Raw genomic sequence first — 23,928 nt, forward strand, 5'->3', positions numbered from 1 at the left:
ACCAGTCGGAACCGAGTTGGAATGACCAGCCAGTTTACGTTCCGACCACGGACATCGTAATCTGGCGGTCGGATCTCAAACCAACCATGACGGTTGGAAAGCCTCTCACCACGGTCAGAAAGCTTCCGACTAGCGGTTGGAGGCTTTCCGTCGAACATCGTGATCGGCCCCTAAATGTTTACTCAAAATTTAAAATTATACAACATGTAAAATGTGTGTGAAATGTATTGCAAAAATTGTAAAATATTAAGGGGCTCATTATGATGTCGGGCAGAAAGCCTCTGCCCGATACCGACTTGGGACCGGCCGACTTGCGGTCGGCGCTTCCGCCCACCGGATTACGATGCGACCGAACTACGTTCGGTCAGAGTCTCATTGTTGCCTATGGGAGCTCGTGTTCCACCCTACAACCGGCAGTAACACGGGCTCCTATGGAGAAATGGTGTGTGTGCGGAAAACCTTGCACCCTGTCGCAGGTACCCCATTGTAGGGTATTACTGGGGGGGGTCCCTTAGGTACCACCTTGGCCATCAACCGTAGGCCTTGGGGGCCTTGCCAGGGGCCTACAAAGGCACTTTCCGACAGCCTTTCCATTTCAGACAGGTTGACGCAGAAAAGCTGATGGAAATCGACATCATAATCCCGAGGGCGGAAACTCCATCCATAGGGGTGTATGATGCGGTTCCGACCAACAGGAATACTCCACAAGCCTGTCAGAACTGATTCAAAATGGCCACGCGATTTAGCTTCCAACCGCGAACATCGTAATCGAGCAGTCCAAATGTAATCCGACCGAATTTGTCGGATAGGCTCCTACACGGTTGAGGAGATTTCGACTGTCTGGAGGAGGCTTTCCTCCCGACATCGTAAGCAGCCCCTCTAAATAATATTCTTAATTAAATAATATTATTTAATATATATTTTAAAAAATATACATACATGAGTATAAAGTATTAATTTTGTAATAATTCTAAAATATATATTAAATAATATACGACCTATACAAAAAATGTACATTTATTAAAAATATATTACTTAAACGTTAAAAAAAATTGATGATAAAACATGTTCATTTATATGTTCAAAGTATGTTACCATAAAATAGCAACAAGTATGTTTATGAAAAGATAACAAAATAGATATATTTTCTGTATACAAACAATAAATAGGAGTATTAAAACTGTACATTAAATAATATTATAAAAAATATGCTATTTAAAAGTGCAACAATATATTTTACTTACCCAAATTGTATTATATTAACATTGATTTCCAAGTGAGGTACTGCCGGGTGGTTTTCCGCGGGACAGTGAGGTACTGCCGGGTGGTTTTCCGCGGGACAGACGTGACATTCAAATGGTGTCCACGGCTACTTGGGCATGGGAAAAATTGAGCAAGCGTACGGGTGCTACACTTCTGTACTCCTCAGCATTACCATTACCCAATGCTAGATGGTTTCCGATTATGGGAGAGGGCACAGTACGACGTACGTTAGCTGCCTCAGACATAGTGAAGGTAGGCGACCTGTTCCCTGGGGGTCATATTCTCTCCATAGACGAAGACGACAGATTCTCTGACTGCAACTTCCTGACCCGCTTCAACATATCCAGAATGATGTCCGCATTGCGCGCGATATTTCCCACGTACCCGGTGGAACCGGATTCATTCCCCGCACTTACTTTGATCCTGGAAAACACAAGCGGCGCACGCCTAATTTCCACATTGTACAAGGCCTTCTCTCAGATGCTCCCTGTAGATGACTCCAAGCTTAGACTGGAATGGGAAACAGACACAGAAGGGGCAATTTCAGATGAACAATGGGCGAAGTGTTGTGAAGCTACCAGGGACATCTCACTCAACAGCCGACATAAGTTATTATAGCCTTATAGCCCGCTGTAGCGGGCTATACCGGCTGTTAAAGGCCCGCTGCAGCGTTAAAAGCCCGAGCCGAAGATGAGGGACTTTAACAAAGCAGAGGGACTTTAAAAGCCGGTATAGCCCTGCTACGAAGGGCTATAAGGCTATTAGAACATTCTGCCACCAGAGGGCAGAATGTTCTAACAAAACAAAGCCTTCAGGGAGCGCGAAGGGATTGAAATCCCCTCAGGTTCCCCGAAGTCTTTGTTCACAGCCAGAGCTGTGAACAAAGACACATTGGAATGTTGGTGCTCCGGGCTTATACCAGCCATTATAAGGCCGGAGCACTCCATTGTTTCCAATGGAGCTCCCAACATTCCAATTTTCTAATACATTTTAAATTCCTTCGCCGTGCCTATTTTACACCTGCCATGGCCTATAAGATTGACGCTTCCAAGCCACACAATTGTTTAAAATGCGCTTCCCCACATGCTGACTTTATGCATCTGGCCTGGTCATGTCCTCGCCTACAGACCTATTGGACAGCAGTGCATGAGTCACTGGGGAAGATAATTGGTATCCCACTTGTCCCCCTCCCCGAAATTGCCCTCTTGGGTTATACAGTCCAGATTCCCAAGAAAGTTAGGAAGTTGGACTCCCTTGGGCTACTGATGGCAAAGAGGGAAGTGGCCATTCACTGGGGCAGAAAGACGGGCCCCAAACTACAGGATTGGCTGACTAGCCTGACATACTGCAACACGAATGCGGAGATATATGCCAGTTTCCTGCCATCGACATCATGCCCCAGAGACATCTGGGGTCCACTGAGGGCACATCTAGACGCAGCCAAACAGTTTTCCAACTCACAGGCAGGCAGTGGCATTGTGCCTGAGGGAGTAGGCTGAAGGTGGGTCCCATGGTCGCACAGCTACATGACGTGGCGTTGCGAGACCACGGGGTGAGGTAGTGGCACAGTGCGATTGCAATACGTGGACAGCCTTCAGTGCATCAACTTGGATTGGGGTCGCGGTAAGTGGTGGCCGGGGAGGTTCGGGGACCGGTGTCGGCTGAGTGTTACCATTCTACTGGTTGATATGATGTCCACTATTGCGCTACAACTGTCAGCAACGTTTTGGTTTGATTGTGACGACTTTATATGCAATGCAATGTGAATTTTCTCCTTTATTAAATTAGTGTTTATAAAAAAAAAACATGGATATCCAAATACATTCTACCTAGCCCTACTGTATATCAACAATATAGGAGCAATTTTCTTTTATTTACCTGTAAATATTTACAATAAATTCATACAATTCATGCTAAATTATATACAATGCATTATAATTGTACATAAAACCAATGTCTTCCCATTAATAATTTTTTTTTCAATTTGTTCAAATTTGCATTAAGTACCTATATCTCTTCAAATTCAAATTTCAAAGCTTTACTCGGTTTAAAAACAAAAACCAGAAAAGCATACTACATCAATTTGTTTAAAATTCACAATAAAGATTTCCGATCTGATTACAAGCTAAAAATACCATCAATAGTCCATGCTAATTACGCGATATATACATTTTCTAATTTTTAGTATAGTACTATACAGGAGGCTATGTTTAAATTAAACAGTTTTTTACATTTTCCAAAGATCAGTAACCATGAAAAGGTGATAAAGTGCAATGTGCAATAGCCGCCGTTTCCAGTGGGGATTTAACTTTTTAAAATGCACTGCAAAGATTCAAAAGACAAAAACGCAAAATACACAGCATATTTTCTTAAAGTAACAGCATTTTGTATCCCAATTTACTAATTTTTTCTCACGTGACATCAGGCTGATGCATTTAATCAGATTCTCGGCTTTTTCTTATCCTAGATCATTGTATGTCATTTGATGACCAAGGGTCCTCATATAACAAGGCCTCCAAATGAGAATTGTTGCGTCTTATTTGAATTACCTCCTGAATAAAAGCCACTACTGCACTACAAATTTTTAAATTTGCTAATCCACATATGTATTCGAATGCAGGTTTATATGAAAATAGTCTCACTTCGAAATAGAGGGCATAAGTATTCTTTCCTGATCCTTCTATAACAAGCATTTGCAATGCAATAGGTCTCGCATTATTAAAGTTTGAGCTATTGGTGTTCCATTATTTAGCAATGCCAATAGCTCAAACTTTAATAATGCGAGACCTATTGCATTGCAAATGCTTGTTTGTTTCATGTTGCTGTGACATTTAGGTGATTTAAAACTAAATGTGGGAAAACGTTTGCCAAAAGAAAGTAGAAGATGAAGCTCTATAACTCCAGTGATATGTAACACATGTTTTGATTCTAGGTTATGCACAACTGGCTAATCCAGAATTTAACATAGAAATAACAGGACATAAATAACCTATTTTCTTTAAAAGATAAAATAAAGAAAGAAACAGAACAAACTAGTTTTGCATTGTTTTGGAGATGTTTTTTTTAATTTATTCGTACTTAGAGAGCAATTATGCTGGCCTAAGACTCCTTCAAAGTGCTTACCAAGGGAAGAAAAAAGTAATAAAGAGGGCTAGGCAGGCATCTTCAGACCTAACCTTTTGTATCATAACATAAAGTGTATTTGTAAAGTGCACATTCACCCCTTGGAGCATCCCGGGGCTGAATAAAAGAAGTTTATTGTCACTCAACACTAAGGTACTCATTTATCAACCTCAAAAAGATGAAAGGCTAAGTAGGCCTGTCCCTGAGCCTCCCTTTCCCCTGATTAGGCTGGGGATCTGGTGATCAACACTCCAGTACCTCAGAGAGCAGCCAGCTTCGGAGAAATTCAAAAGACTGGTGGAAATGCATATTTAGGCTTTCGAGAGTCTCTTTCCACTGGGAGGAACCTTGCACGTGGATGGAGTACTCCAAAAATGTTTGCATCTCAGCTGGTGGGTGGAGAGTATATTTTAGGAGGTCCACCTCAAGGGAATGGTAGGTCAGTAGGTAGTGATGAAGTTGGAAATTTATATAGGATGCATGTCTATCAGTACCTTGTGCACTGGGCACACATCTTGAATTCAATTCATGGTCTTGTGTGCCAGACCAAAGATGAGTTGAACTGCATGGTTGTCCACCCTGGGTTGGTTGGTTAGAAGACCTCCATATACCCATTCCAGTAGTCTGCCTTGGTGGTGACCACTGCTAGAGCAGTGCCTGTCCTTTGAGGCCAAGCAGCAGAGGCAGGAATCCTTCCAGGATACAAAGATAGTGGAACGCATTTTCATAGCAATGTTCACCTGATCGTATTAATCGCTGACAGGTTTGAATCGAAGATAGCTCCCAGGTGTCACACTAGTTGTGAACGGTTGCAGATAGACAGGATGACCAGTCGTGAAATAAAAATGGGATAAAGCGATTTTCTCTCAATTATAATTCAATCTTTAACATTTAAAAAATTGCAAAATTGCATGTTCCCACTTTATGTAAACATAATAGCATTAAATGAGTTGGTGCCAGGCTTGCAAGATGCAAATAATGACTGTCACATTCTGTTACAGAGGAAGCAAAATTGGTGCAAATTGTTTTTTTTTGTTCTGCACGAATACAGTTTCTGTAGTAAGAGCCTGATAGACATGCTGTAAAGTGTGTCTGTCTCACATAGCATCAGAATGCTGAAATCAGCCGCTAATATCCACACAGCTGCTGTGACTGTGAAATAGAGGGTGAGAAAGATGGTCTAAAAATAATGTGTGTCATCTTTAATTATTTTTTTTGGGGGGCGGAAGCAAATGCACTTTGCCCTTCTGCAGTCTGGCATTTTGAGAAACGTCAAGTATAGGGCTGCAGGAGTACCGAGCCTCTTCCTTACAACAAATGCCAGCAGCTGTTATTAGTTTTTCATGCCAGAATCTGCATTCAGCTCATGCCAGGGACCAAGTCAAGTGAAAGTTCAGATTATCCAATCTGCTGCACTTCTAGTTGGGGGAAGAATGCGGCTGAAATACTGAGCAAAATGGAAAAAAAACATGTCCATGCCTGATGCTTTGTTAAAATATAGCAAAGTTAACTTGTACCCGCCGCATGGAAAACTAGCCCTGTGGTGGGGGAGGGACAGTTGTGAGAGACGCCATGAGCAAACAATCTCTCGGCATGCTGTGGCGGGGGAGCGGACCCTTTGAAGTATGATGCTGAGGCTGTGGCTACACGTGCACGTGCCAGTGGGCTGAAGCGCTTCCTCAAACGGATTGCATGGCGGCACGATGCACGTGATTGTGCGCGTGCTCGCCATGCAATCCACTTTTGGGAGCACTTTGAAATGCCCTCTTACTAGAGTCTCGCATAGCAATTGCGTACACGCAATACCTAGGCGAGACCTAAAAATCACAAAAAAGGATAAAGTGCACTGTTGTTTGATTTGAGATACTGTCACATGGGCACTTTGGCAAAGTGCGATTCCATTTTCCCATTTTTGGATAAGCTATTAAAAAGTGGCCAAACCCATACATAGTCTTGTGAGATAAAATCTATGTGATATGTTTGTGACCAGAATCGGGTAATTGTGTACCCCTTTTCCTAGGGTTCTATCACAATACTCCTTTATCATCGGTTTCGTGTTAGCATCAACTTCCCTCAACCATGTACATGAATCGATCAAATTACTCTTCAGTGTTTTTTTTCCATAATCTTGTATTTGGGAGGGGTTATCTAAATCCGTATTTGCTATACATTCATTTAGTAGACTTTTAATATATATTAGCCAAGGGATTTTCTTACCATATTCTGATGACATAGAGTCTTTGATGACATCCTGAGTAAATTTCGTGCCCTCTTTACTCCATATCCCGTGCCAAGTGTTTATAATTGTGGTGCTTATAGAATCATATATATATGCGGCCCCCAATTCTCTATGAATACTATAGGTAGGGGTTGAGCTTGGTACGGCTAACAGCCTTCGGAAAAAAGCGTTTTCTTGTGTTTGAAGGCTTGCACAATTTGCCGCCCCTCCCCCATAGTGTTGCACAATAGCAGGTACCATTAATGCACTTACTCTTGTAAAATGTCATAATTTCTCTGACTGGTTTGTTGCCCATCTTTTTGGAAAATCTAAAAAGTGCCTCAGTTGTTCTGGCAAGTTTTTGTTTACATTGCTCAATGTGGGCTCTCCAGCATCCGATTGGTTGTAAAAACTAAACCTAGGTATACAAATGTGTTCGTTGGTTCGATGGGGACTTTATTTACATGGTGAATCCTTGTTTTTGCTCTTCCTTGCCCAAATACCATTGCAAATGTTTTTTTCAAATTTAACACCAAGTCTTTTCCAGAAATAAAATCGAGTCATCCGCATAGAGTAAGATTGGGACATGACGTTTACCAACTTTTGGGGCATCAGTAGTTAGTTGTTGTAACTCCTTATCGACCCCATTTATGTACCATGAAAAAACAAGAGGGGCGAGCATACAACCCTGTCTTATGCCTCGGGTTACCCTAAAGCTAGTGGTACACTCTCCGTCCAACCCATAGGGGACTCTAGCGCTCAAGCGGCTATAGATTTGTGAGAGGTATACAACAATTTCATTTGGGGCACCCATTTGGGTTAGTGTTTGCCACAGCTTAGAGTGATTAACCAAATCAAAAGCACTCGTAAGGTGAAGGAAACAAAGATGTAAATGGCTCTTTTTTGCGATCGTATATTTACCAATCAATACGTGTAAGTTAATGCATTTTCCACGGTCCCTATTTCCCTGTGGAATCCATATTGTGTTTCAGTAAGAATGTTTTGTTCCTCTACACACATTCCAACCTTTGTAGTAGGATCCTGCCCATTAACTTTGAAGTTGTATCCAGGAGAGAGATCGGGCAATAGCATTTCGCATCACTCCTGTTACCCTGTAGGAAGGCGGATGGAGGGGGTTATAAGACAAACCACGTGTCGCCACTGTGTTGAACAATCGCCTTTATTGTTATTAAGTCCCGGTCTCTCCTATTGTCCCGTAGCTTCTGGCGTCTTCCTGTGTCGGGGGTCTTGGTCAAGGGTTCCTCCTCCGGAGTCGTCTCCTCGTCGGTGGTGCCAAAACGAAGGAAAAAAACACACAGGGACACAAAGGTGAGAAGGCTTGAAGGGAACCTATACCACGGGAGGGGGAAGGGTAGTGAGGGGTCACCGGGGCTTCCACCGACTCTGTTGTGCCTCAATCAACTGAAAAACGAGAGGACCCTAGGTCCCGAGGGGTGTTTGTGGGGTGAAGAGGAACCAAAAAGAAAACACCCAACACTCGGTCTCCCCGCGGCTCTGTGACCTCCCTCACACCAATCACTCCGTCCCTCCCCGTGACAGGGAAAAACTCAGGATACGATCACGTACCTTTTCCAGCCACGCTCCTCCAGGAACGAGGCGGGGCGAGTGGCGTGTCTGTTGGCCTCCTGGCTCCGTCGACGACTTATCTCGGCTTCCGTTGTTTCCTTCGCTCGCTTTCTCTCCGTCTCCGCTGCTTCCTCGCTTTCGTAGGGTCTCCTTCTCTCCGCTCTCTACTCTCTCTCCGGCTTTCGCGCTGTCTTCCTCATCCGGGTCTCTCTTACATGGGAGCGTCCATCCTGACTGGCTCGGTACGCCTGACGTGGCTCCTGTGGACTCCTCCCCCAGGAATCCCCAGTTCGAGTTAAAGGGGCCGCGTGAGTCCTGTGGCCGGGGTGGAAAGGAACAGTCAATGATATCGCCAGCCCGTTCGTCCTCGGGGGTGACCCCGTGACATTTCCCTCCCCCAGGAGTAACCCGGTTGGGGGAACAAGGGAATCGGGAAAGGAAATCGGCGTTGCCCTGGTTCACCCCCTTACGATGCCGGATGTCTATTTGATAGAGCTGAAGGGCCAAGAACCAGCAGAGGATCCGCTCATTATGGCCGCGATTCCTTTGTAGCCAGGTAAGGGGAGCATGATCCGTATAGAGGATGAACGGTCTACCTTCCAAATAGTATCGGAGTTTGTCAACCCCCCATTTGACCGCGAGGCACTCCTTTTCTATGGTTGAATAGGCCTGCTCCCTAGGGAATAGTTTCCGGCTGAGGAAAAGAAGGGGGCGTTCGTGGCTGTCTGGGTCCTGTTGGGAGAGAACCGCCCCGATTCCAACACCTGAGGCATCCGTCTGCAGGATAAAGGTTTTGCTGAAGTCCGGGGTCACTAGAACAGGGGAGGTAGTTATGGCATCCTTCAAGGCTTGAAAAGCCTGGGCTTCCTGATCGGAAGGGGCACGTAACCTGGGAGAGGTGTGGGTTTTGCGTAGCAGGTCCGTAAGAGGTCCTGCTATGGTAGCAAACTGGGCTATGAATCTACGATAATAACCCACTAACCCCAAGAATGCCCTCAAGTCCCTTTTGGTCTTGGGATAGGGGACTGACTGTATGGCGGCCACCTTCTCTGTTTGGGGTGCTATGTGTCCCTCCCCCAAGAGATACCCCAAATAGCGGACCTTCTGAAAGGCTACTCTTGTTTTTTTCGCATTGATGTGCAGTCCTGACCGTCTAAGGCTGCCAAGGATGTTTCCTAAATGAAGTAGGTGTTCCTCCCCTCTCTTGCTAAATACCACAATGTCATCAAGATAAGCCCCCGAGTACTGTAAGTGAGGGGCCAGGAGTGTGTCCATTGCTCTTTGGAAGGTGGCGGGAGCCCCATGCAACCCAAAGGGAAGAACCGTGAAGTGGTAGTGCCCGGAAGGGGTGGAGAAAGTGGTCTTTTCCTGGTCCGCGTGGGCTAACGGGATATGCCAGTACCCCTTGGTGAGGTCGATAGTGGTTATGTATCGGGCCTCACCAAGGCGTTCTATGAGTTCATCCACCCTGGGAAGGGCATAGGCGTCCTGTTTGGACACTTTATTCACGGCCCGAAAGTCAATACAAAACCGGATATTACCATCTGGTTTTGGTACCAGGACGACGGGGAACACCAACTGCTATGTGAGGGAACAATAAACCCTGATACCAACATCCTGGAGATCTCCTCCTGGAAGGCGGCTCGTCGGGCTTCAGGAATACGGTATGGTTTTTGTTTAACCACAACCCCTGGTGGGGTGGAGATAGAATGCTCGGCTAGAAGGGCCCTCCCTGGTTGATCGGAAAAAACATCTTAGAAACTCAGAAGTAGAGACCGGATTTCTTCGGTTTGGGTAGCTGTGAGATCAGGATTGGTAGGAGTCTCCTTGGCTGTGTGAGACAGGGAGGAGACCATAGACACCGTATGGGTCCCGGAGGGAGGGGGTCCTAACCACTTTTTAAGCAGATTTATATGGAACATTTGGGTCCTATCTCCTTTCATTTGTAGGATATACGTAGTTCTCCCTATCTTTCTTATTACCTTGAAAGGACCTTGCCACTCTTTCTTTAATTTGTGTGTGGATGTAGGTAGGAGTACCAGTCCCCGATGTCCAACTCCCTCCACTTCGTGCCCCTATCATAAAATGTTTTCTGTTTGTTTTGTGCTACAGACAACTGTGTATGGGCCAAGGTTCTCAGTTTATGCAGCCGAGTCTGTAACTGCCGGGTATAATCCAGTAATGCTTCGGCTTCTTGTAGTCCACCATCTTGTGTGTTTTGCTATTCCCTTTTACTCACATTCACACAACATGTCCTCCAGGCTAGACTATATTAGGACACCTAGAGGTTCTTGGAAGCCAAATATGTGGCACAAGGGATCTCTGATCACTCTTCTTTGTAGTTCATCCTGACCACCAGAAAAGAAAAATAACCCCAGGGTTGGAAAATGGCTATTTAGTTTGGCTAACAAACCGGTGGTGAAGGCACTTGGCAAGGCTCTTGACTTATACTTCAGAGAAAATGAGGGTACAGTAGACAGTGCTAGAGTAATATGGGAGGCATAAAAAAGCAACACTCAGGGGCATACTAATAGCAGGAGAAGTGAAAGACAAGAGGGAAAGACTTCAATGCTTAGAGATGCTAGAACACGACAGAGGAATTAGAGAGGCGTCATGCTTCTCTCCCGGTGGCGTCCTGCCAACAGAAGCTGGCGTGCAAGCTTACAAAGTACAGAGAGGTGGCATGTCATGAGTTGAAGACGGATTTTCTAGCCAAACAAAACCACATTTACGAGGCTGGTGACAAAGCTGTTAAATTTGCTGGCTTGGATAGGTAGCAGAGAAAGGGAGTCCATGCATGATTGTGAGCTGCAGCAGGAAACGGCAGAGGTTGTAAGGGGCAGTAGACAAATTGCTGACACATTTGTGACCTATATGGCAGCTTTTTATGCACCCATGGCCAAAGGATCGGAACATGAAATTAGGAGGTCTGTGTAAGTGAAAACCCTGAGCCTAGAGCAGGGGGAAAAGTTTGAGATGAATCTTGCCGATGCAGAAATCAGAAAGGCATTAGGTCGAATGCAGGCAGGGAAGACTCCAGGCCCGAGTGGGCTGCCTGTAGAATTCTTCAGTAAAATGGTCAGTACGTCAGCGAAACCAATGCTCTTAATGTACCAAGATGCTCTCCTTAAGGTGTCATTGCCGGCTGATTTGCGCACAACAACAAATGTACTCAATCAATCAATTGCAAACTTTATTCGATATGTAAAAACAATATCATAAAAGTACACACATATGAATTTAAAAAAGAATCAATAAAAATTCAGTAATAAAATACCACAAAGGGTCATAAAAACATTAAAAAGAGTACACTGGGGATAATCACAATTGTTTGGCAGCTATCACAGAATCATTTAGAATAAAGGTACACAACAAACATTAAATCATATATCGTCTAAGAATGCATTGATGCCCTCACTCTCACAATCACTTTTAAGTAGGAGGAGACAGCGGCCATAGCTAAGGAGTGTCCAATGTTTTTAATTTATAATAAGCCGCTCTACAGGATTGTAGTCCCCATGATTTGAGCAGAGGTTTCAAAAGGGTAGCCCTCGGCAGTTGATAGTACCTACAGAATAAAATACAGTGAATATTGGATTGTGTTGACAAACCATCACAAGGGCATTTCTCCAGGTCGCTGGACCAACAATTTTGATTGGGAAATGTTAATAGTCTGAAGAAGGTATCAGTGCGGAAACGAGTCACAAGCATACGGGTAAAAGAGGATGGTATTAAGAATAGGTATTGCTGAATCCCTTCGGTTGTAGTGGAATGTTGGTAATCCACTACCGTGCTCTTATGTTTTTCGGATGACCAACGACGGCTAGTCAGATGACTTAAGACTAGTCGTTTTAATGTAACTCTCGATATTTTGTTCAGAGTTGAGGGTTCAGAGAAAAATTCGGGATGCCCTAAGTCGGAAGACAAGTTTCTTACATAATTCAGCCACTTGATGTTATTAACCTCATTCAGTCTAAGGCAATCTGTGATAATTTCCCTGTTAAAAAGTGTCTCTTGGTTGGTCCAGACTTTGTGCCATAAGATGATAAGGGAAGAGTTTATGATGTCCACAATATGCGTAAGGCCAAGTTCATTGTGCACCACGTAGGTTGATGTACCATGTGGGACGGCCAGGAGGTAGCGCAAAAATAAATTCTCGGAACGTTGAATTTGATCAGCGTGCTCGATTCCCCAGATCCCAGATCCGTAAGTGCCAGTCGAAATACACTTGGCCCGATAGATCTGTAATAAGGGGTTAATCGGACGTCCCCCCAGCTTTTTGGAGAAGTTGGTCAGCGCACCTGTAGCTTTAGAAAACGCAATGCCCCTAGCTTGGGCAGCAGCCCGCCAGGTGCCCCTCTTATCGAAAATAATGCCCAGATAGGGAAACTTGTCAATACTATCCAATTTTCGGCCTTTTAAAAATATGGAACATTGTTTTTTTCTGATCCCTAGGCCGCAAGACATGGTAAAGGTTTTAGAGGCATTAACATTTAAACCTCTCCGTGACATAAAATCGGTAAATTCATCAACTGCCCTTTGTAGCCCTATACGGGTCTGTGACATTATTGCTGCGTCATCCGCATAATGAAGTATGGGTATAGATTTGCCATTAATAGTAGGGTAGTCGTGGTAAGTTCTGTTTAGATAGTGGCCGACAGAGTTTATATAGAGGGTGAAAAGTAAGGGGGCTAATATACATCCCTGTCTTACACCTCTCCTAATATAAAACCTGTCAGAACATTCTCCACTTCTACCGTATCTGACACGGGCTGATGCTCCCCTGTAAAGCTCTTTAATGAATGCAAGAATGGAAGGTTCTAATCCAATCTCTACAAGAGATTCCCAGAGCAGCTCATGGTCAACGCAGTCAAATGCGGAACTGAGATCTACAAAGGTTACGAAAAGGTTTCCCTTTCTTGCCTGGGTGTATTTGGCAATTATAAGGGTCAAGTTCAGGCCTTGCTCGATAGTACCTTTGCCTTGTCTGAAACCATATTGTAGATTGGAGATGATGTCTTGGTCGCTTATCCAATCATGGATTCTATTTAAAATGATTTGCCCTGCGACCTTCATTAGGGAATCGAGCAATGAGATTGGGCGGTAATTGGATCTATTGGTACACAGTCCGGACCGGGGGCCTTCCCAGAAGGGCTTTCTTTTAGTGCCACAAGTACCTCTCCGCAGTCAAAAAAGATGTTCAGGGGAAAAAGACTAGAAATGTGTGACTCTGTCTGGGGATTAGGGTGACTTTCCCACGCGCTCATCTGTTCTATGGAATCTGATGGATTATATAAAGTGCTAAAATGTTTAACCCAGAATTCGGTTGTTATGGCTAAGTCCATCTTTGGAGGCTGGGAGCATCGCAAAAAAGGTGCATTAACTGCCCTCCAAAAGGCGGTATTATCCCTTTTAGTAGAGGCATCCTGCAGGGCTTGCCAAGCCTCTGATTTCAGCTGGTTTTTCCTGGCCAGTCGGACTGCACGATAATTATGTCTGGCTTGCCGTAATTCTATCTGATTTCTCGGATTAGATTTTAGGGAAGTTTTTAAAAATTTCAGAGCGTTAGTGCAAGTCCTATCAAACCAGCCTTGACTGCACGATGGAGTTTTCCTAGGAGCTCGTGCAAGTAATCTTTTGATCTCCAACGAGATTATGGAGAAAGAATGGCTGATTGCCTGGGGATTTTCTATTGTTGACAAGCATATCTGTATGTGCTCGTAGGTGTTCTTGACCAGTGAGTTAAGAAAGGCAGAGGGGACTACTTTGTCCCATTTTAAATAGAGCCCAGTGGTAGTTCCCAGCTTAAGTGGCGGGGTATAAGAGGGGTTCTTCCTTACATTGGGATTAACGTGCAGGGTTAATTTTAAAGTCACCACAATAGGATAATGGTCGCTAATAGGAGTATCAAGGGTCTCCCAATCGAGTATAATCCCTGAATACCTTGAGGATATCAGGGTATAATCGATTGTGGTGTGACAACCTCTCCCATTGTAAGTTGGTTTAAAACACTTTGGTGGAAGACACAGCTCATTTACATAAGATACGTTAAAATGAGATGTTAGACCATTTAAGAGGTCTCCTAATTTAGTGTGCAAAAAATGGGTAGAGGAATCGTCGCTAGCAGTATCCATTCCACAGGTGCCTTTGTTACTCAATGGGCACAAGGGGCAGTTGAAGTCGCCCACCCAAATAATCAGCATATCAGTTTTAAGCTGGGTCTCTATTTTTATTAGGTCAACCTTTAACCCATTGAGAACCAAATCATAACGGGGACTTGGAATGTTATTATAAAGATTAACCAGAATGATATTTTTAGAGGGTCCACCTGTTAGAGTAATAATCTGATAGTTTTTGGTCCCTGTAAAATTTGCTGGTTTTAATCCACATTCCACGGAAATGTAAGTCGAGAGCCCCCCCTTACTTCTGCCATGTGGACTAGGAGAAGCTGGGGTATGTAAGGTCCTGTACCCTAAAAGATGAAGTTCAGTGATGGTCCAGGTTTCCTGCAAGCAAATGATACTGTGTCGGGAAACAATTTGAACCCATAGGGGGTCAGTCAGTTTGTCAAGTAGACCTGCCACGTTCCAAGACAATAGACTATCTCCCAGTGAGGGTTTTTTTTTACAGATGTTACCGTTCACAGTGTCATTCAAGATCTCATAAATTTCCTGAGATGGAGGGAGAATTAATGGAGGTGAAATATCCCTCGTTGGAAATTGGGTTGGAAAGGAGTTGAATGTTAAGCTACCAATTGGACTATCAGATTCAGGGCGTGAAGAGTGGCAATCGGTGGCATGAGTTGACTTCGTCTCGAGCTCACTGAGGTTCGTAGTGTTTTTCTTTGGGTTAAGATGATCAGTGTCCAAGATGATCTGCAAGGGACTCGTGTTAGGGGAATTACCGACCACAATCTCAAGATTTGAGAGTCAGTCTAAATCATCCAGACCAGAAAGAGTGGCAAATCGATTGAAGGTGGGAAGAGTGAAGTGGTGGGCCTCTGTTTGAGTCCTAGTTAATAAATGTGATTTTGAGGGGTTTAGCAAAAGGGAGCGCGGATAGAAGTAGCTTAGGTCGTGCGTCGAGATACCCACGCCCCTTCTCGCGGTATACCAGTCCACTATATGAGGTAATGCCCTACGGTCCCTAAAGTTAATAATAATGACGTCTCCCTGAATATCCTTAGGTCTAGATCCCAACCAGCTCAATCTTCTCATGTGGAGTATTTCGCCGTTAATATCGGCGGTAAGTGGCCTGTTTTGACTCAACCAATATACTACCTTATTTTTGAGTTCCTGATGTCTCTCTATTTTACCCGGGGCAAGCTCCGGGACACCAGTAAGTATCACTACATAGGGAGCTGCTTCTGGGGGCAGATCGATGTGGTAAGTCGTTCCCGTCCTATTAATCGAGGGTGGCTGCGAATTGACATTATTGCAAAGGGGCTCTACAGGGTTATAAGGTTGATCACCTTTGGCGTCCCTTTCACCTGTAATTCTTTTCTCTGCTATGGGCATAAGAGCATGTGTGTTCTCCGTACTGACCAATGGAATTGCCTGGTTGACTTTTTGATTACGTGAAGGAGGCCCAGCATCGGGGATGGGATTTTTTAACAGGCGAGCATTCAGTTCCCTATTTGATGCAATAATTAGGGCATTTGATGCTTCCAAAGATGTTAACTGTGCTGCGATGTTTTTGACCCTCTCCACCAGAGGTAAAAGTAAGGATTTTACCAGGTGCTCTATGTCGGCCAATGAGTTGGAAGAAAGCGATGTAAGTGGCTGTGTGCAGGCTTCTGCGGACTTTGCGGGTGTAGAAACCAACGGGGTTTGAGAAATAACTTTGAGAGACTCAGTATGGACATCTTTCCTCCCTTTTTTCTGGCGCAAAGATTTTTTTTTACTAGGGGCTTGGGAGCGATAGGTTTGTTTCTTACTGCCTTTCTCGTTTTATTTTTTACAGTATGAATTGGAATCAAATCCTCGAAGGAAGTGTCTGTTATTGATTGTGTATTTGGAGTGTGTGTGTTATTAACCTTTGAGGTGGCCGGTATGTCTATTAAATCATGTAACTGCGGAGAGGAGCCGACGTCCTGTACAAGGTCGTGGCCCGTATTAGGGATCGGGGGTGAAAGGACGTGCTGAATGCGGCCTAAGGACGAGCGCTTATGATAAATAGGGTCCAAAGACAGACGGCGCTCTGTAATGGCTATTTCTTGCTCTAGCACAGTGGCAGCTCTGGTGATGAAATGGTCTAATGCCCCCCTGACGGAGCCCCCCAGCAAAGATTGCCTGCGTTTACTTAGGCGAGTAGCCATAATATGGCGGGGCAATTAATACGCAATCGGTATGGGAACAAAACAAAGGTTAACAAGCATTGGCATAGCCAATAGGTCTCGCCTTTAGGACCTTATAAGTGTTTAGCCATGCAACAGTTGCATAACTAAATACTTATAAGGTCCCAAAAGCGAGACCTATTGGCTATGCCAAACGGCCGCGAAAGTGAAAGTGATCGCGATCAAACATCAAAGCGGGTGAAAGTGAAAGTAATCACGGTTAAAGCGGCGCCCGCGCACATGCACTGTAGCTCTAGGCTGGCCTGGTAGCACTTTTTGGAGCCCTCTCAATAAGTCTCGCCAGATCAGCGCATGCGCTGGGTCAGGCGAGACCTAAAAACGACTACTGATATATAACAAATAACAAATGATGGGCTCTCGAAAGATTGTTTGGCTTAAAGAGATCAGAAAATCCCTTGAGGCCTTAGGGATGAGCAAACTTTGGGAGAACCCATTGGCTGCTACCTTTCCATCTAAAGCTCTATTGAAAGAGAAATATTGGGAGCTGGTAAATGCCAAGGTATTTCAGGAAACTAAATCCCTTTCGCTAACTGATGAATTCTTGAGTCTCAAAACTGCTCCAAGGTTAGAACATGTTTGGGATCTTATCACCAAGGTGCTAGATAGGAAGCTATTTTTCCAGATGCGGGTGGGAGCGTTGCCTCTAAACTCTTTTGTAGCCCGGTGGGTGTCCTTGAGTAGCAACACATGCTCTTTCTGTAACTCCCAGATGGAAACTTTAGCACACATGTTTTTTTCTTGCCCTGCCTATGAGACTCCGAGGCGTGTATGGTTGACCCCTGTTTGTAAACTACTAGGTCCTAGACGGAGTGTTGAGGCAGGAAGACTCCTTCGAACCTGCACTGACCCGGTAATAGTTGTGGCCGTTGCTAAATTCCTGGGGTGGGCATGGGTAATAAGAATCAAGAATATTAGGTAGTAATGTGCTAATTGTCTTGGTTGTCACCTGTAATGATCTTTTTTACTTACATTATATGTATTTTTAAAAAATTTTAAATATTCTAAGTAGTTTCAATTTTATGTGCATTGTTATTTTAATTGTGTATTACGTACCTGTACCTGTTTTGTATTGCTTTTATGACTCACGTCGAATAAAGCTGATTTTGGATTGGATTGGATATAACAAATAACGAAAGAGAAAAAAAAAGAAAAAAAAATTTGTAAAAGTGTGTCCTGCCCGAAATACGCATAAGTGGATCAAGTTTAACCTTTCTCAGGAGAGTCCTGTAGGGCCTCAGCAACCAGGAGCAAGGGGGGGTGGCCCAGCCCAGCCTCAGTCGGCCTTGGACGGCCGTAGACGGCCCGCCCTTTGCCCGGGCTTAGCCCGGCGCCGCCCGCGCCCGGTCCCGCGACGCGGGGGCTCTCCTCTGATTTAAAGCGCCTGCTGGCACGTAAGAGGCGTGGGCGGCTTCCTGCCGCTATGGACTGTGGGTGATGTAGTGCACACTGCGGCCGCGCGGGTTTTCTTATGCGGCGGCAGTGGCAGAGAAGGTAGGCGCCAGGGCAAACAGACCAGGAGCACGAAGCAAATATGGCCCAGGCAGACGACAACAGCACACAGAGCCCCCGCTCCACCGGGGCTCTCCTCTGATTTAAAGCGCCTCCGGGCGCGGAAGAGGCGTGGGCGGCTTCCTGCCGCTATGGACTGTGGGTGATGTAGTGCACACTGCGGCCGCGCGGGTTTTCTTATGCGGCGGCAGTGGCAGAGAAGGTAGACGCCGGGGCAAACAGACCAGGAGCACGAAGCAAATATGGCCCAGGCAGACGACAACAGCACACAGAGCCCCCAGGAGTGGAGTCCTCACTGAAGGCTTGCTCCTGGTCTGGAGTGGAGTCCTCACTGAAGGCTTGCTCCTGGTCTGGAGTGGAGTCCTCACTGAAGGCTTGCTCCTGGTCTGGAGTGGAGGTGTCATCAGTAGCAGATGGTTATCCACGCACTCCTGGTGTTGGACGGTTCAATATGAACGAACTCTCTGTGCTTGGAACATGTGTCATCCGGTGCAGCCTCCAATGTAGATCAAGACCTTGTTCAGTTTCAATGTTTATTTCGCCTCCTGCTGGGACATCTGTCTCCGGGCAGTGACATTGGATCTCTTCCGGGGATCCAGCAGGAGGAGGGTCACTGAAAGATATCCGCTGAAGACCACACAATAACATCTAGGTTCCCCCAGAAAGTTAGTGCTCATATCTAAGGCGGGAAAACCTGAACAGAGTTGTAACTCGTGAGAAGCTGACTTTGTAAATGGTGCATACTTATGTAAGTGGGCACCCAGCACTGATCCAGACAACCCTTATAGTGGTTTTAGTGGTCTTAAACAACCTTAGAAAGCTCTCTAAGTGGTAGCTGTGGAGAGCAGCCTTCAGGCTTAGTCCAGAAGGAGTGGAGAGCAGCTTGTTTTACCAGAGCCTAATTTTATTGATATAGATTAAGTGAAAAAGAACCACACAGTGTATTTATAAAAATATGTATTTTCTATAAGACACTCACTAACGCATAAATATCTCCTGCCCGAAGATATACATATGCACACAATACTTTTCAAATAAAACAGGTAAGTAGCACGGATACACAGCAGTCCCCAGGGGGAGACCAAACCATATACTAAAATAGTGGTATGCGAACCACGACTCAAGTCAAGACTATATTCAAAAGACGTATAAGTGCCGGGAACCCAAGGACCCACCCGAGTTAAGTACCCAGGAACCCTACGGCGGCCGTGTGCAGAGTGGGAACACATCCCTGTGCTCAATTCAAGTAAATAGGTAAGTCACGGTTGCAATTTTGAAGAAGAAGGACCCTTCCCAGCAGACCCTGAAGAAACCCCATGGAATACAGAAGGTTGGAGAGCCACCCCGTCCGTGGATACTATAGGAAGCAGGATATCTACACCAGGGAAGCCTGGTGCATGTGTGAAGTGGCGTCGGAAATTGCAGTCGAACTCAATGGAGGACTTCAGGAAGGGGCCGCTGCTGGAAAAGGTGAGAGTGTGCGGTGGAACCCAAAGGTGGATTCGGATAAGAAGTACCTGCAAGCAGAAGGGACAGAGTCTATGCCACTCAGAAGTGACCAGGAGGCACGGAAGACGAATAATGTCAGGTGTTGCAGGAGAGCTGACTGTGACCTTAGAGCTGCAGCTGTGCGGACCAGGTGATGTTGTGGAAGACCAGGAGCCGTTCACGAGCTGTCCCACATCAGATGTCTAGAGTTGAGGGGTCACTGTCCGTCGGGAGCACCAACAAGCCTTGGCCACTGTAACCAATGAGGAAAGTGAAAAATGTGCAGGGTCGGGACCAGCACGGTCCAGGTGACTTGCCACAAGCAGGGTAGTCACAGCAGGCCCTGAGCAATCAGGGAAGCCCGCTGAAATTAAAGAAGACCCTCAAGATGACCCGCAGGCCGGTGGCACTGCAGTTGCAAGAGGACCTTGAGCAGCTCACCAAAAGATGCAGGCCCACAGTGCAATTGATGCAGTGAGGTCAAAGATCTTAGTCACAGGAGATGCTTGAGGCTGCGGCTACTTGGAGCCCGAAGATCTTGGAGGAAGGAAGCCAACAAACCTTTGCAACGGCCAGTGAACGCAGTGCACAGGGGTTCGGTTCCTGCGGCTCCGACGAGGGATACTGGCCCCAAACTTGGTGAGAGGACAGGGCAGGCCTCGAGGGATGAGTTGAACTACCACCTGTGTTGCTGAGCCTTTCGGAGTCTGTGGGAGCCCAGGATCAGCAGACCAGTCAGCTTCGTAGTGGTGCCTGCAGATGCAGGGAAGTGACTCCTTCACTTCAAGGAAGATTCCTTCAGGTGTCTTGGATGTCCACAGGCCTTGGAAGGTTCATGTATGGAGCACGGACACAGCCGTTGCAGCAGACTTGCAGGACGACAAGACCAGTAGCAGCAAGAGCCTTCCCAGTTGCAGTTTTGGAGCCCAGAGCAAAATCCAGCGAAATCCACAGTGCCCAGACGGTCGAAGAAGTGGTGTCTTGATATGAATCTTGACCCACGATGAATCTAGGGACCCACTCATTGGTAAGTCCTTAAGTACCTTAAGGAACGGGTTGGGACAATTCAAGGTGCCCTCCCAGGGGAGGTGTCGGACAGTGGGGAGGATACTCCCATGCCTTTTCTCCAGTTTTGTGTCAGAGCGAAAGCCAATGGCTCCCTGAACTGGTTTGAACCTGACCCTGCATGCAGTCTCAGTGGTGCTGATAAGCGCCCCCACCCTGCCCCAATACACTAAACCCTGTCTGGGAGGAATACAGGAGTCCCTGTTCCCAATAGATCCTATGGGACCCACTGATATTTCCTGCTTTCTCAGCAGCAGCTTGCTGTCTGAGTGGGTTCAAGAGAGGGGTAGGTCTGCTGCTCCAAACTGAAGTCTGCCCTGGAAGGGCCCCTTGCCCCCAGAACTTTGCCTGGTCAGGTCCAAGTTCCTCTGGGACTGTTCATTTACAGGGACTGAGATCAACTTCCTCAGGAGATTGATCTTCACTGGGAGCTTGAGAGGAGGGCAATTCCTAACCCTTCCTGCTCCTTCTCTTAGGAAGCACCTTGTCCATTCTTCTAGGATCTAGTGCTCCTTCAGTGCTTAGCTGTTTGGCCTGAACCCTGGTGACAGCAAAGACACCGGCAGAAAGGCCCAACATTTCTGCAGGAGTCCTAAACTCTACTTCAGCCTGGATCATTGTCCAACAGACAATCTACAGGTAGGTCTGGAGATGTCATTACCTCATTTTTAGGGCCAGTTACCCCTCCCCAGCTGAGATTCACAACTGCCCAGGAATGGTCAATCCTGATAGAGTTGTCCCTCTTAGTAGATATGGAGGTCCCTATGGAAGTGCCTGAAGCACTGGATTCTCTAGAGGAGGATCTAGACCTCCTTGGTCTACTCTGTCCCCTCCCAGGAGGAACAAAGGGATGTCCTCTGTGCCATCTGCACTATTCCCTGGGGGGTCAGAGTTTGGCAGGTTGGAATCATTCGAGTCCTCCTGCCCATACTCTGAATTGAGATCATCAGGGGGAATCTCTGGTGCGCTCCCTCTCCATGAGTATCCCCCCCCCCCACATTATCCTACTCTTCTGCCTCTACAGGATGGCCATCATCCTGATGCAGCAGCTCTAAGAGCAGCTTCATGGTGGGGTTGCCACCTGTCTTTATCTTCCAAGGCTAAACAGGGTCCTTAGTTCCTGGAACTTTAGACCACTGTACTTAGCAGACCGGGGTACGCCAGCATCCTCCACTAAAGGCATGGTTCTGGGTGTAGTAAAGTGTTGCACCTACCTACTCTAGTGGAAACTAAACTTGTGAGGTTGGAGAAAGGGTTGTGCTAGACCCTTAACTACCCAACCCTAAGTTCAGTAGAACTTACTTATTCTAAGCTTTGTTATATGTGCCTAATATTAGTGATGGTGCAGAAGATAAATGGTCCCAGTGGGACAATTTTAAACAACACAAATATTTATGCAACAGCATCCATTAAATTATTTATACTATGAACTTCTGCTCAATATTGTTTATCCATATTGAACATCAATCTAAACGTTCAAAATTCAGAAAACATCTGGAACATATGTACACAAAAGTGCCCCATGGTTCTATTGCTGGAAACAGACTTGTTTCGATCCCTTCCTCTGCCCTCCCTCCCAACTCAGGCCACTCTGTTCCTGGCCTCGCTGAGGTCCTTGATGCCAGCTATAACTCCTGCCCCTGGATGGTCTCCATTGTGCCTCCCCTAAAAAAGATGGTCCTTGGGGTTGGTACCAACTGTCCTGGTACAGATACTCAGAGCTAATGCCTGGTTGTTCGTTATCACTGCCATTGCTGTTCGAGCCAGAGGATTTAGAGAAAGTTTTACATTTCCTATGGCCTCTATATCCTCCTCTTCCCCAATTGGAAAAACGGCCCTGGTTGTCTTGCTTGAAGTAGTCTTCCTGGAGATAGGGATAAGTTCCCTTCTTGTCGTAATAGCGGATATCCTTTGCTAACTTGTCCAACTTCTTGGCTTGGGTATTGATTTTAAAATCTTTCAGAGTCTTGTCCATGCGTTCAAGGGCTTCTTTGTCATTGGTCAGTGTGGAGTCTCCTGAAATTTCCAGTTTTAGTGCGGCAATCTCTTTGATGAGTACCTTGACTTGTTCCAAAGCCGTTGCGACTCTCAACACCATCCAGTGTAGGGAGCAATTATTAGCAACCAAACGGTTACCAATGATTTATTCACTACCGAAGATACACAAGAACATGCAGAATCCACCGGGACGTCCTATTGTCTCCGGTTGTGGCTCTCTACTTGAACCCCTGTGTAAATACGTGGACTTTTTCTTGCAGCCGAGAGCGGAGACCACAAGAGCATACCTGAAGGACACCATTGAGACAATAAACCTGGTTGACGGTCAATAATCGACATTGAGGCCTAATTTCAGACGATTTGGAATTACAGGATCCACCTATACACTCATTCAAAAAAAGGCAAGAGTGTGCAAGACCATGTGGTACGGTCTCTTTTGGATCCTCCAAATAAACCATGCATTGATGTGGGGTCTCCTTACACCTCTTGGTCACCATAAGTGTGGCCATTGTAAAGCTTCCAAAATGACTATCCAAACCAGACAATTCATCTATAAACAACATGCAATAGACTTAACATCTTTTACTAATTGTAACTCTTCAGATGTGATTTATGCCATTATCTGCCCTTGCAAGAAAGTATACGTGGGCCAAACTCAACAAATGGTAAAAACACGTATACTTCAACATTGTAGCAGGGTCCATTGCAGTGTACCAGGAGCACCTCTGGTTGATCATTTCCAGAATGCTCAACACAAAGCTGAGAGTTTGAAGTGGTTGGTCCTAGAGAGGGTCACGCTTGTGGTCAGAGGAGGTAACATTCAGCCTATCTTGAATGTTCAAGAGTGTAAGTGGATGCATCTGTTGGATACAATCCAGAATGGTCTGAATGAATTAGATGCGAGCAGTGCGCAGCTATCTTGCCTAACTTCTGAGTAACCAAGTTTGCCTCTGTTGAACACTCAGTCCCTTTATTGTGAATATTGACTCAAATTCTCTCCTTTTCCAAGGGAGTGTTATCACGTACGTGGATTTGCGTCGGTGTCAGACACGGTTTTATGGTTTTTGTACGATACAAATGTATTTTATACCATACCAATGTATCATATGTTTAGGCACAGAGTGCGGGCAGATATCCATTTCTAAATGGCTTTTATTATGTATCAGGGTTTTATGACTAGGAACAGAGAGCAAGACTGACATTCATTTCTAAATGTTTTCTTTTATATATTTGGGATTTATGTCATCAGCAAACACTGTGTAATGCTCTATATCATATCTATGTATTGTGTGATCATGAACAGAGCGCGAGATTGGTATCC

General features: G+C 45.6%; 1 protein-coding gene across 11 annotated transcripts in view; it reads left to right on the plus strand.

The window, feature by feature from the left end:
- LOC146775776 (butyrophilin subfamily 2 member A1-like) overlaps nucleotides 1-23,928 on the plus strand; it is a 506,274-nt gene that overhangs the window by 430,434 nt on the left and 51,912 nt on the right. Inside the window, exon 10 of one of the 11 annotated variants that reach the window (XM_085637621.1) lies at nucleotides 7,825-7,933. The exons of the other annotated variants lie outside the window; for them this stretch is intronic. Within the exon in view, the coding sequence (XP_085493747.1) occupies nucleotides 7,825-7,933 (109 nt within the window). The remainder of the gene's footprint in view (nucleotides 1-7,824; nucleotides 7,934-23,928) is intronic. 11 annotated transcript variants of the gene reach the window in all.

Source organism: Triturus cristatus, chromosome 12 (assembly GCF_964204655.1).
Source record: "Triturus cristatus chromosome 12, aTriCri1.1, whole genome shotgun sequence".
Taxonomy (NCBI): Eukaryota; Metazoa; Chordata; class Amphibia; order Caudata; family Salamandridae; genus Triturus; species Triturus cristatus.